Here is a 17,594-nt window from a genome sequence, read left to right on the forward strand (position 1 = left end):
GTCCATCATCAGAATTGAGGTAAAGTGGGTGAAGGCCACAGCAGGCGGGGCATGCGCCACCCAGAGGAACCCCCCCCCCCATCACTCCATCCCATCCTCAATGACTACTGTGTCTGCTGTGGACACATTCCGGTTCCTGGGATCCACCATCTCCCGGGATCCGAAGTGGACCTCCCACATAGATTCCATCAGGAAAAAGGCACAGCAGAGGATGAGGATGTACTTCGTCAGGCAGCTCAGGAAGTTCAACCTGCCCCAGGAACTGCTCATCTACACATCCATCATCCAGTCTGTCCTGTGCATCTCCATCTCTGTTTGGTTTCCCTCTGCCTCCAAACATGACAGGCACAGACTTCAACAAACTGTCAGGTCTGGGAACCAGCCTGCCCTCTGTCCAGGACTTATACCAGTCCTGGACCAGGAAATGAGCTTGTAACATCTCTGCAGTCCCCTCCCACTCTGGACACACCCTGTTTAAACTCCTCCCCTCTGGTTGACGTTACAGAGCTCTACATCAGAACAACGAGACACAGGAGCAGTTTCTGTCCACAGGCCACCACACTGATGAACGGCTTAACCTGACAAAAAACTCACTCATTCATATACCTCATGAAAATTCAGTAAGGTATATCTTCTATTATATGTTCCAAATCTAAGGAGGAACTCTACTAGTGTTTACTAAGGTACTCCTAAATATTAAAAATATAAAATCCCAAAAAAAGAAAGAAAGAAGGGACAAAGCCACCTAGGTGCCTTGAGAACCAGGGATGGTAAGTTTAAAGGCTTTATTTATCCCATGGGAAAAAACTTCAGTGTGTTTGTCTGCTTCTCCTTTGCACACATTTTTCCTGTGAATTATTTAGAGTTTAGTGTATATTTCTACATGCTTGTACAGAGACAGTGCAGTTCAAACCAAAGACAAATTCCTCATGTTCTTGTAGATACTTGGGTAATAAAGACGATTCTGATTCTGATGATTTTTTTTTAAAGGGCAGGACAATAAAATATCTAAAAGTGCAGTGAGCAGGGCAAAAAAACAAAATATAGGGAGTGGGACATATATATATAAATCCAGGGAGCAGGACAAAAATATCTAAAAATGTAGGGGACACAAAATAGAGGCAGGGAGGCAGGCTGACTTCACTGTGACCACGCCTCAGTATTTTCTCTTGTTTTAGGTCCTGTTTTATTTTGAAAAAGAATCTAGACTTGAATCTCCCAAGTGACATTTGGCAACCTGGAGTTGAAATTTCACACTTTTTATTAAAGAGAATTTGATGAAGCTCCAGACACAGCCACAGAAATAACTCCTTCAGAGTGCACTGGGGTCTTGGTGGCTTCCCTCACTGGGCTCCCAGCCAACAGTACCATATTGTTTATGTTCATGTGCTCTGAGTCACATCTCAATTATTTGGTTTCAGTCCCGCTGTGGAGACACATAAAGACAAAACACAGTCCCTGTCCAAATATTTATGGACCTGTATTTATCTCTCTAGTGACTGAGAACCCTAAAGACTCAATCACACGCTCACTGCTGCTGCTAGGGAGTGAGAAAAAAGGTCCCACTGTCCACAGTGACCTTTGACCTTGTTGTTGTCCCCCATCCTCCTTTGTGGACTCCTGGGTGAACAAAGTGGGGGGGTGTTAGTTAACACCTCTTCTGTATCTGGAGCAGCAGCCACCTTTCAAGTGACAGATGTGACATCATTGTTTTGTGATGATATGAGCCTCTCTCTCTCTCTCTGCTGTAGGTGCTGAATGTCTCTCGCCCTGCACCCTCAGGGTGTGAAATTTAAACCTTAATCCTCGCTCGCTTTGTCGCTTTCACACAAAAGCTGCAAGACAAGCTTCTACCTCCAGCTCCAGATCCTTCAGGGGGATTTGGGTCTGGATGAAGGCTTTTGCACGCCGGTGAGTCAGACTCTCGGGATGTCCTGATCTGGGTCCGAGCCAAACCTGGGTGGTTCCTGTTCCAGATCAAACTACAGCAGCAAACATACAGAACAACCCGTCTGATTATATTAATTATTTAGTCCATGAAGTACACGAGGTGTCCAAGGCGTGTTATTGGAACCCAGGACAAGGACTTCACATTCACACACCAGAACTAATCCAGTTTAACCTGTTTGACTCTTTACATCCATTTAAATATGAGATAGTGGTTTTAATATGGTTTCCAAACCCGTTTATCCAGCACAATCCAGTTTAACACATGTTTGGAACAGTTAAAAACCAGTTCAAAATCACCTGCTTCAGAACCAGTTTAATCCCATTTAACCACTATCTTACATTCATTTGTTGAACTGGATCAAGATGAGGATTCTGCAGGGTTTTTTAAAATAAAAGTTTCCATTTTTCTGAAACCCGCCCACTTTGACGAAAGCCATCAGTCATACATGTCACATGACCACCACCATCAGTTATACACATTATATGGCAACACAGCTGCAGTCAAACGGTGGCACGGTGGTTTAGTGGTTAGCACTGATGCCTCACAGCATGAAGGTTGTGGGATCGCTTCCCACACTTCCCGTGTAAAGTTTGTATGTTCTCCCCGTGTCTGTGTGGGTTTCCTCCGGACACTCCAGTTTCCTCCCACAATCAAAAACATGCTTATGTTGGGTCTGCTCCTTTCTCTGCCCCTTGACCTGGACCCAGACTGTGGCTGCTCCGAGTGGTTGGATTGTGTCTAACTGTAATTAGGACGGTTAAATGCAGGACAAATTTCATTGTATGTTTTTTATACGGTACATCTGGAAAGTCTTCACAGAGCTTCACTTTCTCCTCATTTAATGTTTCAGCCTTATCCCACAATGGAGTACATTAATTTGTTCCCTCAAAATTCTTCTCACAATGAGAACATGAACAAAGTCCTTGTTTTTATTTTTGTTTATATCTTTGCTCAATACTTTGTTGATGCACCTTTGGCAGCAATTCCAGCCTCAAGTCTTCTTGAATATGATGTCACAAGCTTGGTCCACCTATCTTTGGGCAGTTTGGTCCATTCCTCTTTGCAGCACCTCTCAAGCTCCATCAGGTTGGATGGGGAGTGTCGGTGCACAGACATTTTCAGATCTCTGCAGAGATGTTCAGTCAGATTCAGGTCTGGACTCTGGCTGGACCACTCAAGGACATTCACAGAGTTGTCCTGAAGACACTCCTTTGATATTTCGGCTGTGTGTTTAGGGTCATTGTCCTGCTGAAAGATGAACCGTCGCCCCAGTCTGAGGTCCAGAGCGCTCTGGAGCAGGTTTTCATCCAGGATGTCTCTGTACATTGCTGCATTCATCTTTCCCTCAATCCTGACTAGTCTCCCAGTTCCTGCTGCTGAAAAACATCCCCACAGCATGATGCTGCCACCACCATGCTTCACTGTAGGGATGGTGCCTGGTTTCCTCCAAACATGACGCCAAAGAGTTCAATCTTTGTCTCATCAGACCAGAGAGTTTTGTTTCTCCTGGTCTGAGAGTCCTTCAGGTGTCTTTTGTCAAACTCCAGGTGGGCTGCCATGTGCCTTTTACTAAGGAGTGGCTTCTGTCTGGACACTCTACCATACAGGCCTGATTGGTGGATTGCTGCAGAGTTGGTTGTCCTACTGGAAGGTTCTCCTCTCTCCACAGAGGAATGGTGGAGCTCTGACAGAGTGACCATCAGGTTCTTGGTCACCTCCCTGACTAAGGTCCATCTCCCCTGATCACTCAGTTCAGACGGACGTCCAGCTCTAGGAAGAGTCCTGGTGGATCTGAACTTCTTCCATTTACAGATGATGGAGGTCACTGTGCTCATTGGGACCTTCAAAGCAGCAGAAATGTTTCTGTGTCCTTCCCCAGATTTGTGTCTCCAGACAATCCTGTCTCAGAGGTCTACAGACAATTCCTTTGACTTCATGCTTGGTTTGTGCTCTGAATGTCAACTGTGGGACCTTATATGTAGACAGGTGTGTGTCTTTCCAAATCATGTCCAATCAACTGAATTTACTCCAGGTGGACTCCAATTAAGGTATAGAAACATCTCAAGGATGATCAGTGGAAACAGGAGGCACCTGAGCTCAAATTTGAGCTTCATGACCAAAGACTGTGAATACTTATGGACGTGTGATTTCTTTGGGTTTTTTTTTTCATTTTCAATAAATTTACAAAAATCCTTAAAAAAAAACAAACAAACAAACTAAAAAACAGTCCCCCACACATTTTCACATTGTTATTATGGTGAGTGGAATTCTGAGGAAAAAAAACATGAATTTCATCCATTTTGGTATAAGGCTGTAACATGACAAAATGTGGAAAAAGAGAAGTGCTGTGAAAACTTTCTGGATCTACTGTGTGTACAATGACAATAAAGGCTATATATATATATATATATATATATATATATATATATATATATATATATATATATATATATATAATTATTATTATTATTCAATCAATCAATTTTATTTATATAGCGCCAAATCACAACAAACAGTTGCCCCAAGGCGCTTTATATTGTAAGGCAAGGCTATACAATAATTACGTAAAAACCCCAACGGTCAAAACGACCCCCTGTGAGCAAGCACTTGGCGACAGTGGGAAGGAAAAACTCCCTTTTAACAGGAAGAAACCTCCAGCAGAACCAGGCTCAGGGAGGGGCAGTCTTCTGCTGGGACTGGTTGGGGCTGAGGGAGAGAACCAGGAAAAAGACATGCTGTGCAGGGGAGCAGAGATCGATCACTAATGATTAAATGCAGAGTGGTGCATACAGAGCAAAAAGAGAAAGAAACAGTGCATCATGGGAACCTCCCAGCAGTCTACGTCTATAGCAGCATAACTAAGGGATGGTTCAGGGTCACCTGATCCAGCCCTAACTATAAGCTTTAGCAAAAAGGAAAGTTTTAAGCCTAATCTTAAAAGTAGAGAGGGTGTCTGTCTCCCTGATCTGAATTGGGAGCTGGTTCCACAGGAGAGGAGCCTGAAAGCTGAAGGCTCTGCCTCCCATTCTACTCTTACAAACCCTAGGAACTACAAGTAAGCCTGCAGTCTGAGAGCGAAGCGCTCTATTGGGGTGATATGGTACTATGAGGTCCCTAAGATAAGATGGGACCTGATTATTCAAAACCTTATAAGTAAGAAGAAGAATTTTAAATTCTATTCTAGAATTAACAGGAAGCCAATGAAGAGAGGCCAATATGGGTGAGATATGCTCTCTCCTTCTAGTCCCCTATCAGTACTCTAGCTGCAGCATTTTGAATTAACTGAAGGCTTTTCGGGGAACTTTTAGGACAACCTGATAATAATGAATTACAATAGTCCAGCCTAGAGGAAATAAATGCATGAATTAGTTTTTCAGCATCACTCTGAGACAAGACCTTTCTAATTTTAGAGATATTGCGCAAATGCAAAAAAGCAGTCCTACATATTTGTTTAATATGCGCATTGAAGGACATATCCTGATCAAAAATGACTCCAAGATTTCTCACAGTATTACTAGAGGTCAGGGTAATGCCATCCAGAGTAAGGATCTGGTTAGACACCATGTTTCTAAGATTTGTGGGGCCAAGTACAATAACTTCAGTTTTATCTGAGTTTAAAAGCAGGAAATTAGAGGTCATCCATGTCTTTATGTCTGTAAGACAATCCTGCAGTTTAGCTAATTGGTGTGTGTCCTCTGGCTTCATGGATAGATAAAGCTGGGTATCATCTGCGTAACAATGAAAATTTAAGCAATGCCGTCTAATAATACTGTCTAAGGGAAGCATGTATAAAGTGAATAAAATTGGTCCTAGCACAGAACCTTGTGGAACTCCATAATTAACCTTAGTCTGTGAAGAAGATTCCCCATTTACATGAACAAATTGTAATCTATTAGATAAATATGATTCAAACCACCGCAGTGCAGTGCCTTTAATACCTATGGCATGCTCTAATCTCTGTAATAAAATTTTATGGTCAACAGTATCAAAAGCAGCACTGAGGTCTAACAGAACAAGCACAGAGATGAGTCCACTGTCTGAGGCCATAAGAAGATCATTTGTAACCTTCACTAATGCTGTTTCTGTACTATGATGAATTCTAAAACCTGACTGAAACTCTTCAAATAGACCATTCCTCTGCAGATGATCAGTTAGCTGTTTTACAACTACCCTTTCAATAATTTTTGAGAGAAAAGGAAGGTTGGAGATTGGCCTATAATTAGCTAAGATAGCTGGGTCAAGTGATGGCTTTTTAAGTAATGGTTTAATTACTGCCACCTTAAAAGCCTGTGGTACATAGCCAACTAATAAAGATAGATTGATCATATTTAAGATCGAAGCATTAAATAATGGTAGGGCTTCCTTGAGCAGCCTGGTAGGAATGGGGTCTAATAGACATGTTGATGGTATGGATGAAGTAACTAATGAAAATAACTCAGACAGAACAATCTGAGAGAAAGAGTCTAACCAAATACCGGCATCACTGAAAGCAGCCAAAGATAACGATACGTCTTTGGGATGGTTATGAGTAATTTTTTCTCTAATAGTTAAAATTTTATTAGCAAAGAAAGTCATGAAGTCATTACTAGTTAAAGTTAAAGGAATACTCGGCTCAATAGAGCTCTGACTCTTTGTCAGCCTGGCTACAGTGCTGAAAAGAAACCTGGGGTTGTTCTTATTTTCTTCAATTAGTGATGAGTAGTAAGATGTCCTAGCTTTACGGAGGGCTTTTTTATAGATCAACAGACTCTTTTTCCAGGCTAAGTGAAGATTTTCTAAATTAGTGAGACACCATTTCCTCTCCAACTTACGGGTTATCTGCTTTAAGCTGCGAGTTTGTGAGTTATACCACGGAGTCAGGCACTTCTGATTTAAAGCTTTCTTTTTCAGAGGAGCTACAGCATTCAAAGTTGTCTTCAATGAGGATGTAAAACTATTGACGAGATACTCTATCTCACTTACAGAGTTTAGGTAGCTACTCTGCACTGTGTTGGTATATGGCATTAGAGAACATAAAGAAGGAATCATATCCTTAAACCTAGTTACAGCGCTTTCTGAAAGACTTCTAGTGTAATGAAACTTATTCCCCACTGCTGGGTAGTCCATCAGAGTAAATGTAAATGTTATTAAGAAATGATCAGACAGAAGGGAGTTTTCAGGGAATACTGTTAAGTCTTCTATTTCCATACCATAAGTCAGAACAAGATCTAAGATATGATTAAAGTGGTGGGTGGACTCATTTACATTTTGAGCAAAGCCAATAGAGTCTAATAATAGATTAAATGCAGTGTTGAGGCTGTCATTCTCAGCATCTGTGTGGATGTTAAAATCGCCCACTATAATTATCTTATCTGAGCTAAGCACTAAGTCAGACAAAAGGTCCGAAAATTCACAGAGAAACTCACAGTAACGACCAGGTGGACGATAGATAATAACAAATAAAACTGGTTTTTGGGACTTCCAATTTGGATGGACAACACTAAGAGACAAGCTTTCAAATGAATTAAAGCTCTGTCTGGGTTTTTGATTAATTAATAAGCTGGAATGGAAGATTGCTGCTAATCCTCCGCCTCGGCCCGTGCTACGAGCATTCTGACAGTTAGTGTGACTCGGGGGTGTTGACTCATTTAAACTAACATATTCATCCTGCTGTAACCAGGTTTCTGTAAGGCAGAATAAATCAATATGTTGATCAATTATTATATCATTTACCAACAGGGACTTAGAAGAGAGAGACCTAATGTTTAATAGACCACATTTAACTGTTTTAGTCTGTGGTGCAATTGAAGGTGCTATATTATTTTTTCTTTTTGAATTTTTATGCTTAAATAGATTTTTGCTGGTTATTGGTGGTCTGGGAGCAGGCACCGTCTCTACGGGGATGGGGTAATGAGGGGATGGCAGGGGGAGAGAAGCTGCAGAGAGGTGTGTAAGACTACAACTCTGCTTCCTGGTCCCAACCCTGGATAGTCACGGTTTGGAGGATTTAAGAAAATTGGCCAGATTTCTAGAAATGAGAGCTGCTCCATCCAAAGTGGGATGGATGCCGTCTCTCCTAACAAGACCAGGTTTTCCCCAGAAGCTTTGCCAATTATCTATGAAGCCCACCTCATTTTTTGGACACCACTCAGACAACCAGCAATTCAAGGAGAACATGCGGCTAAACATTATTAGTATACATGCCACATGGCCCATGCCTGAGGTCACACATGTTAGGTGACGTCACGTGTGTAGGTCAGGGTTGATGTGACCTGCTGGCAGAGGCCTGCGCTCTGAGTCCTGAGTTCTGCGGCGTTCGGACGGTTTTTCGGACTCCTGGACTGTTTGTGTTTGCTGAGGTTTTGAGGCCTCCCAGGATATAAGGACCTGGACTCTGGATCAGGATCGGAATCCTTCAGGAACCTTTGAACTCATCAGATTTTTACAAAAACTCAAAATGGAGACACATTCCTACACACCCAGCCTGTCACTCAACGCCGGGCCCCGCCCCTCCCCGAAGCAGCCAGCCAATCACATATCAGCGGGGGCAGGGTTTGAGATGAAAGGGGCGGGGCTTGATGCGTGTTCTTCCAGAGTGGAAAAGAAAGATAAGTTTTTTTTTCGCCGCTTTTGTCTAGATGATCTACGGACGGGATCCGACCGACCAGGACCCGGACTGAGGATCGGGATCCGGGACGGTGGTCGGGATTTCCCTACTTGTGCGTTGGAGGCGCGTGCACGGCCGGGCGCTGAGTCTGTGTGTATGTAGGCGCGTGCACGGCGCGGACCTCAGGACCGCGGGCCGATGCGCGGCTCGGAGCTCCGGTCCGGCCCCGGGAGCGGCCGCGCCCCGCTGGATCCTCCGGAGCGGATCTGGGATCAGGTTTCTCTCCGCTCCTGAAACTCCTTCTGGAGCCACCGGAATTCCCCTTTTTTAAAAAACCGGTTCCAGACTGAGACTGTGAACATTTAAAGACTCGGATCCTCAAAGTTTGTTTGTTTGTTTGTGGAGTTATGAGGCGCGCGCGCCACACGCAGCCTGAACCCAGCTGACAGAGTTCCGATCACTGATCGATACTTTTGATCCCATCTGGAGTGGATTTGGAGGGTCGGGCCGGGGGGATGGAGGGTGTCCGAGTCCCGGGATGGGCCCGGTCCTGCGGGCTGCGCTGGCTCCTCCTCCCGCTGCTGCTGATTGGCTGCAGGGCCGATGAAGGTAAGGACCACTGAACGATTAATCGATCATTTCAAGTCAATCATCAACAATAAAAATAAATAAAAGTAAAGCTTGTTTACGTCACTAAACATTTTTCAGAACTAAAAATCATTAAATTAATCAATAACACGCTGTAAACTCTTTCTTTCTTTTCCAGTTCCAGTAAATATCTCTTTGAGTCTTGTTTTAAATGAGTTATAAACCTTTCAGCATGTATTCAGAGCTCCCACACAGAGCACTAACTCCAAGGAGAGGTCTGAAAGTCGGGTTTATGACGTCATACACACAGGTCTCTGTGAGGGCACAGTGACACTTTCTCATCAAAGGAATGAAAGAGACAATTTTATGAAAACATTTTGAATCTTCTCTGATCCGAACCCATAAAACCCAGTTCTCCACAGATGTCTGTGAAATCAGTAAAAAAAAAAAAAAGAAAGAAATCGAAGTTCTTGTCAGACCTGACTCTGAGTACCTTCACTGCTTCACAGTATTGCCCCCCCCCCCCCCCCCCTTTTAAATGAAGTAATTAGCGGCTAATTGAAGCTGTTCTTGAAGCTGTATTTGGTCTTTGTGTTCGGTGCTGCAGACTGAAGCACTAAATCCAGGTTACCTGACAGACCTCTGGTTCTCATCAGAACAAATCACCTGTGACAGACGGAGCAGCAGAAAGACCAGGGACCAAAAACTGTTCAGCAGATGGTCAGAATCATATGTCGAAGTCTCGGTTTTCACCGTGTGCTCAGTGCTCACCAGGTACACGTGTGAAAGTGGATCTCACAATCAATTAATTAGCTTCTCAGTCTGGATAAGTGATCAGAAACCCCCAAACCTAAAGCTGATTATAGGGGGAAGGTTTTCAGGAGAGTCCACTGGGACGACCAAGTGCTACGGAGACACGGCTGCAGGTATCAGAGGACGGGCACAGCACCCGCCATCGCTCACAAAAACCAACGAAACAGGCCCAGAGTCAAGGAGAGTGAGGTCAAAAGAACAGCGACAGAATACAGGTTAAGGGAAGGACAACCTGGAGGAGAAACAGGAATTCTGGAAACACACTGTGGCCTGGACGGAAAAAGATACCGCCAGAGAGAGCAACAAAGACGCATCACGCCAGGAGAGGGTGTTCACAAAAGGAAAGACAGGGCCGCGCATCCAGCAGGGCCACGTGGGGAGGTGGTCACCTGGAGGTCAGAGAGATGTTTCTGTTCCTTCAATTTCCTGCCAGACCAGAAACTCACAAAGGTGACCTTGATCAAGGTCTTTAATTTGTTCCCGGTGTGCAGTTCCCCAAGTCAAACGAGTCAGCGAAGTGAAGTCAAAGTTTAGAGTGTCTGAGGAAACGTGAGTGGACACTGACACCTGCCTAAGGACCAGTCTGTCCTCTGAAAAAGACCACAGAGAAGAGGCTGGACCAACACAAGGCGGCTCTGTGTTGCTGGTTTACTTGTGTGTGTATTTTGGCTGTGTCTCATTTCAGGGGCCACGTCCTTCGAAGGCTGCATTCTACAAAGATGTGGCCTTCCAAGACAGCAGAAGCTGAACCAGCCTTTCTGAAATGATACGGTCTAGTCCATGGAACATTTTGTCATTGTGCCATTAGTTTATCCCGCCCCTACCCCTGTCTCCTAGCAACATTGACAGCAGCACATGACAAGCTAGCATAGTGGGCATAGCCCATTTTTCAGTACGTATTTATGCTTTACTTTTAAACATTATCCTTTTTTATTATTAATATAGCGATCGTTGTGTCTTGGGGAAAAAAAAAATCATGCAGTGACTCATGGGATTGTTTGGGCTGTGATGGATACACAAGTTGTTTCTTTTTGTTTTCCATGGAACCTTCAAAATCAGACAACATAGTTGCAACACTATGACACATGTTGTCGTTGAATGCAGCCTTAGAAGGATGACACAGCCAGAGAAAATGTCAAACACAGATGAAGAAGGAGTGAATCCTATACAGGTCCTGAAGCTCTTTGGACCGGTTCTTGTCCTCAGGCACCTCAGTGTGAGCTTGTTGGAGATGTTTAGAAGGCTGGAGGACATGATGACCATTCTCAAGCACTGTTCTCCAGAGGGATTGAAGACATATTCTGCCAAACCCAGATGTGCCCTTCACGTCTTCTGGCTCTGTCGTGGGGCCCAGTATGGGTCCTTCCTTCTTAGCCATGTCCATTGACTGCTGCTGTTGGGACTTCTCAGGGTCTTGTTGTTCAGATTCAGAAATCTTTTAGTGATCTGATCACACATTTCTGCAGCTTTGCATTGTGTAAGTTCTTCTCAAAGATCTCATCCACTGAGTGTCTCCAAGGGATGGAGAACTTCACAGTGTTCACCCTCTTTAGGGAAGGAGATCAAGTACAAGTCTGACTTTCAGGTGTTCACAGCAGTCCCTGAGTGAAATGTCAGGGAAATGAAGATCTTCATCTGTCTGCTTGTCTCGGTGGTACGAGGTGTTTGTGGCCACTGTGTTTTCTGAGTCTTGGAACATCTACAAAGCCGTCCCCATTATTCATTTGGTACTAGACTCTGGGTTCAGGCGGTTGAGGATGTCGTGTGTTTCTTGCCTGATCATGCTGACATGTTCTAAGCAGCCAGGCAGTTCCAGAGTTCAGTCCCTTTGTGTCACAGTAGTTGTGTTAGTGGAAGAGACCGTATTTAAATGTTTTCAAGGCAGATGGACTGACATGAATACTGGCTGAGGTCTCTTGCTCTGTGCTGTAAACGGGGTACTGCTGGTTTCCATCACATCCACATCTCATCCGGTGCGTTCTCGTAGACTTCTTGAGGGACTCCAGTCCATCCAGGATCTGATGCCAATCTCACCTTCTGCGCAGTCTTTGGGAGTGTCCCATTTTTGTGGGCTGCACGTCTTATTGTTAAACCCATGAAAAATGCAAATTACAACTGACAGAAACCCTCCAGGACTCTGAGGAACAAGACCGAATTCATTGTGTTTCCTTCACTACTGATGTTTACGCTGTGAAAGTTGCCACAAATCAAACACGTTCCCTCATCTTCTAAACAACAAAAAAACGTATTCAGGTTTTGTTCCGCTTCATTCTTGGACACCAGATCTTCACCACGTGCTGCAGGAGGGACACGCCCCCAGCGTGGGAAACCCCGGAGTCATCAATATATCCACTGACCGTTTAGTGTGGATCTTCAGTCAGACGTGAGGAGTTCATGGTGTCATGGAAGGTAATGTCAAGAAGGAAAGTAAGAAGGAAAGGAGACAGAAAGGAAAAAGGATGAAAGTAAGAAGGAAAGGAGACAGAAAAGAAGGAGAGAAGGAAGAAAGAAAAAGGTGACAGTATGAGACCACACACACACACACACACACTATAAACAATGGATCTGGGCGATAAGAGTGCATGACGAGGACACAGAAATCACCACGGCAACGCTGGTGGGATGTTTACATAAGACAGTCAGCCTGAAAGTGTTTTACACACACACACACACACACACACACACACACACACACACACACACACACACACACACACACACACACACACACACACCCTTAATTAATCCAGACTGATGGTGATTAGAAACACGTGTGTTTACCCTTTTTTTCTGTCCTTGTGAGGACCTGGTTTTGGGTTCATCTAGGTTTAAGTTTGGTTCTTGTCCAGTTCTGAGAAGCTTCACAAGGTCATATAAACAAGAATGTGTGTGAAGAGTGAAAGTAAAAAAAAAAACTGTGGTCAGGACACGTGGAGAGTGAGGAAAGGAAAGGAGGAGGTATCAAAAGATTTGAGGAGTGAGGAAAGTAAAGTAGGAGGTTTCAAAGGACACGTTGAGTGAGTAAAAGAAAGGAGGAGGTATCAAAGGACACATGGAGTGAGGAAAGCAAAGGAGGAGGTAGCAAAAGATTTGAGGAGTGAGGAAAGGAAAGTAGGAGGTATCAAAGGACATGTGGAGTGAGGAAAGGAAAGGAGGAGGTATCAAAGGACACGTTGAGTGAGTAAAGGAAAGTAGGAGGTATCAAAGGACATGTGGAGTGAGGAAAGGAAAGTAGGCGGTATCAAAGGACATGTGGAGTGAGGAAAGGAAAGTAGGCGGTATCAAAGGACATGTGGAGTGAGGAAAGGAAAGTAGGCGGTATCAAAGGACATGTGGAGTGAGGAAAGGAAAGTAGGCGGTATCAAAGGACATGTGGAGTGAGGAAAGGAGTGGATTATGGGTTTTTGGTCAGGTTCAGGTCCATGTTGGGTCTCAGTCTGATGTTTGAGAGTTGATGTCGACTTAAAAAAGATTTTTAAGAAAAGTTGCATTTGGAAGGAGGAGTGTTTTCTCTTTAAAGAACACGTGTGACAGTGTGTTTACACCTGCAGATGTTTTTGTCTGGGAATTTCTTTTCCACGGGTCCTTGTGGACCACATCTTTGTTGGTTCCATATCTGATGGAGAGCAGGTCTTTGTGAAGTCCTTGTTGAACTCCAGTCTGGACTGTAAACCTCTGTAGGTTTTAGGTCCTTGTGGCTGACGCCTCTTTGTAAATTGTCAGGTCTTTTGGTCTTTAAAGCATGCTTAAAAATCATGGCGTACATCCGTCTCCATGGCAATGTTCAGATGTTGTGAAATGTGAAATGTTGTGAAAAAGTGAAATGACCATGGAAATGTGCGGTGTGTCACGTAAAAAATCCTGACTGGCGTACGTACGTTTCTACAGCTATTGTTCCTCTGCAGACACGTAGAGGTGATGCTGGGAACCGTTAATAGTGTGAAAACATGAAGTCATCAGTGATGTGGACATCAGAGACACACTGATGGACAATTAACACACCCACGTGTTTGCAGTTATATGGGTGGATTTAAACGCACGCGCAAAGTGATGGGTAAACCAGCACTAACAGTGGTTGCGTTAGTGTTGTTAGATGACTTTACAAGTTGCGCGAGTATTCAGGGAACGTGAGGATTTACTTGCAAATGACGATAATTGCTCATAAGCCTATTTTGATGACCAAGGCCACTGTTACTGGAGTTGTGTGCAGAACTGCAGTCAGCCCAGAGCGCAATACAGCGAGGAGCCAGGGGCTGTCTGTACCTACACAGGTGCTGACCACGCTGGGCTTCCTGGCAACAGGGGCATTCCAGGGGGAACTGGCCGATCGGTCAGGAGTGTACCAGTCAACCTTGAGCCGAGCCGAGCCAGCTGTGTGGGAGGCAATCATCTGAATGTCATCCAGGTACAGTGGGGTAAGAAAGTATTTAGTCAGCCCCTGATTGTGCAAGTTCTCCTACTTAGAAAGATGAGAGAGGTCTGTAATTTTCATCATAGGTACACTTCAACTATGAGAGACAAAATGAGAAAAAAAAAATCCAGGAAATCACATTGTAGGATTTGTAAAGAATTTATTTGTAAATTATGGTGGAAAATAAGTATTTAGTCACCCACAAACAAGCAAGATTTCTGGCTCTTACAGACCTGTAACTTCTTCTTGTTGAAGCTCTTCTGTCCTCCACCTGTTACAGGTATTAATGACACCTGTTGGAACTCATTATCTGTATAAAAGACACCTGTCCACAGCCTCAAACAGTCAGACTCCAAACTCAACTATGGAAAAGACCAAAGAGCTGTCAAAGGACACCAGGAAGAAAACCGTAGATGTGCACCAGGCTGGGAAGAGTGAGTCTACAATAGTCAAGCAGGCTGGTGTGAATAAATCAACTGTGGAAGACATACAAGACCATTGATAATCTCCCTCGATCTGGGGCTCCACGCAAGATGTCATCTCATGGGGTCAAAATGATCATGAGAACGGTGAACAAAAATCCCAGAACTACACAGAGGGACTTGATGAATGACCTGCGGAGAGCTGGGACCAAAGTAACAAAGGCTACACACTACACAGAGAGGGACTCAAATCCTGCAGTGCCAGGCGTGTCCCCCTGCTTAAGACAGTACATGTCCAGGCCTGTCTGAAGTTTGACAGAGAGCATATGGATGATCCAGAAGAGGATTGGGAGAATATCATGGTCAGATGAAACCAAAATAGAACATTTTGGTAAAAACTCAACTCGTCGTGTTTGGAGGAAGAAGAATGCTGAGTTGCATTCCAAGAACACCATATCTACTGTGAAGCATGGGGGTGGAAACATCATGCTTTGGGGCTGTTTTTCTGCAAAGGAGACAGGACGACTGATCTGTTAAGGGAAGAATGAACAGGGCCATGTATCGTGAGATTTTAAGCCAAAACCTCCTTCCACGGTAGCATGGTGGCTTAGTGGTTAGCACTGTTGCCTCACAGCGAGAAGGTTGTGGGTTCAATTCCCGCCTGTGGCCTTTTGTGGAGTTGGCGTGTTCTCCCTGTGTTTGCGTGGGTTTCCTCCGGGTGCTCCGGTTTCCTCCCATATCTAAAGACACGCAGGTTAGGTGGATTGGAATCTTTTAAATTGTCTGTAGGTGCGCGAGTGGGTGTGGATGTGTTTGTTTGTCTGTTTGTGGCCCTGTGACAGACTGGCGTCCTGTCCTGGGTGTACCCCGCCTTGCGCTCTATGACTGTTGGGATAGGCTCCAGCCCCCCGTGACCCTTAGTTGGACTAAGCGGTTGAAGATGAGTGAGTGACCTCCTTCCATCAGTGAGAGCGTTGAAGATGCAACGTGGCTGGGTCTTCCAGCATGACAATGATCCCAAACACACCGCTCAGGCAATGAAGGAGTGGCTCCATAAAAAGCATTTAAAGGTCCTGGAATGGCCAAGCCAGTCTCCACACCTCAACCCCATAGAAAATTTGTTGAGGGAGTTGAAAGTCCATGTTGCCCAGCGACAGCCCCAAAACATCACTGCTCTAGAGGAGATCTGCATGGAGGAATGGACCAAAATACCAGCTACAGTGTGTGCAAACCTGGTGAAGACTTACAGGAAACGTTTGACCTCTGTCATTGCCAACAAAGATTATGTTACAAAGTATTGAGATGAACTTTTATTATTGACCAAATACTTCTTTTCCACCATAATTTACAAATAAATTCGTAAAAAATTCTACAATGTGATTTTCTGGATTTTTTTTTCTCATTTTGTCTCTTAGTTGAAGTGTACCTATGAAGAAAATTACAGACCTCTCTCATCTTTCTAAGTAGGAGAACCTGCACAATCGGGGATTGACTAAATACTTTTTTACCCCACTGTACAACACAATCCAACATTAAACTACAACGTACAATGAGAGCTGGTTTTCCAAATGTAATCGGAGCTACTGACTGCACACATATTGATATGAAGATGCCATCACATGATTAACTTGTTTCTGTTAATAGGAAACATTTTCATTCCATCAGTGTTCAAATCATATGTGATGCGCGGATGTATTTGGTTGGGTTGGGAACAGGCTGGAGGATGGCACGGTGCGCCATGTGGAGCTGGTTGGCAGTTAAATAGTTTATTTGTGTAATTGTGTTGTGTGGGCCGCTGAAGAGGAGGTACTGCTGGCCCACCACCATTAGAGGGCGCCCTGCCTGGAGTGCGGGCTCCAGGCACCGGAGGGCGCTGCCGCCTTACAGGAGCAGCCAGGATGACAGCTGTCACCCATCACTGGAGACAGCTGATTCTAATCAACAGGGAGGTATATCAGCAGGACGGCATCTCCACCTCATTTGCCGAGATACCGCCTAATCAAAGAGGTAACAATCTCTGCCCGAACATATAAATAACCATTGTTGTATTTTTTGTTGAGTATTTGTAGGACAGCAGACTACTGGACAACAGTTGGATAAGTACTCACCTTCCTACACTCCTGCATTGTTATTAACGAGAGGTGGAGGTAGACTCTCCACCCTCCGTGTTGCTGGGTGCAGCCGCATCCACACCTGACTGTTTTTGTTCCTTGCCAGCAGTACCGGATCCGACGAGCGGAGGCAGTGGCCACCTGGGAATTCGGGACTTGGCGGCTCCAGTATTCCCGGGGTTCGGTGGCAGAGGAAATCGGGTTGGTTCCGGTTCGACTTGGACAGACGTCTCCTATCGTCGAGCCTGCCCACACGACACCGTTGTAATTGGACTCAGTCTCAATATTGTAATCGGCTGTGTTGTTGTGCCTGTTTTCACAACAGTAAAAACAGTGTTATTTGACTCCTCCATTGTCCGTTCATTTGCGCCCCCTGTTGTGGGTCCGTGTTCCTACACTTTCACAACAAATTGTTCCGAATGTAAACCAGCGCAGGCACATATGGGCTCGTGTACATCAAAATATGTTGTTTGTTGTTATTATTGTTAATGTCTTTTATTGTTTCTTGATGGTGAAACTAGAGCTGCAGATTCTTAACAGGCTACCGTCACTCTGTGTAATGTTAATGTCACACACTGTCAGCAACCACACACCTAATATGTTTTTACTTCAGTGTGTGCGCTGCTCTGGTCTCAGCATTTGCACAGACAGATGCACTCATTTCGTTTCACTTTGTGGCGACCTGCGTGGGAGAACGGCGACAGAGCCACAG

General features: G+C 44.5%; 1 protein-coding gene across 1 annotated transcript in view; it reads left to right on the forward strand.

Annotated features, from left to right (window-relative positions):
• Window positions 1–8,534: 8,534 nt before the first annotated feature.
• The window catches only part of ephb4b (eph receptor B4b), a 43,501-nt gene continuing 34,441 nt past the window's right edge, over window positions 8,535–17,594 (forward strand). The window contains 1 exon segment of the mRNA XM_034164286.1: window positions 8,535–9,146. Coding sequence (XP_034020177.1) covers window positions 9,053–9,146 — 94 coding nt within the window. The 5' untranslated portion in view covers window positions 8,535–9,052.

Source organism: Thalassophryne amazonica, chromosome 23, assembly GCF_902500255.1.
Source record: "Thalassophryne amazonica chromosome 23, fThaAma1.1, whole genome shotgun sequence".
Classification (NCBI taxonomy): domain Eukaryota; kingdom Metazoa; phylum Chordata; class Actinopteri; order Batrachoidiformes; family Batrachoididae; genus Thalassophryne; species Thalassophryne amazonica.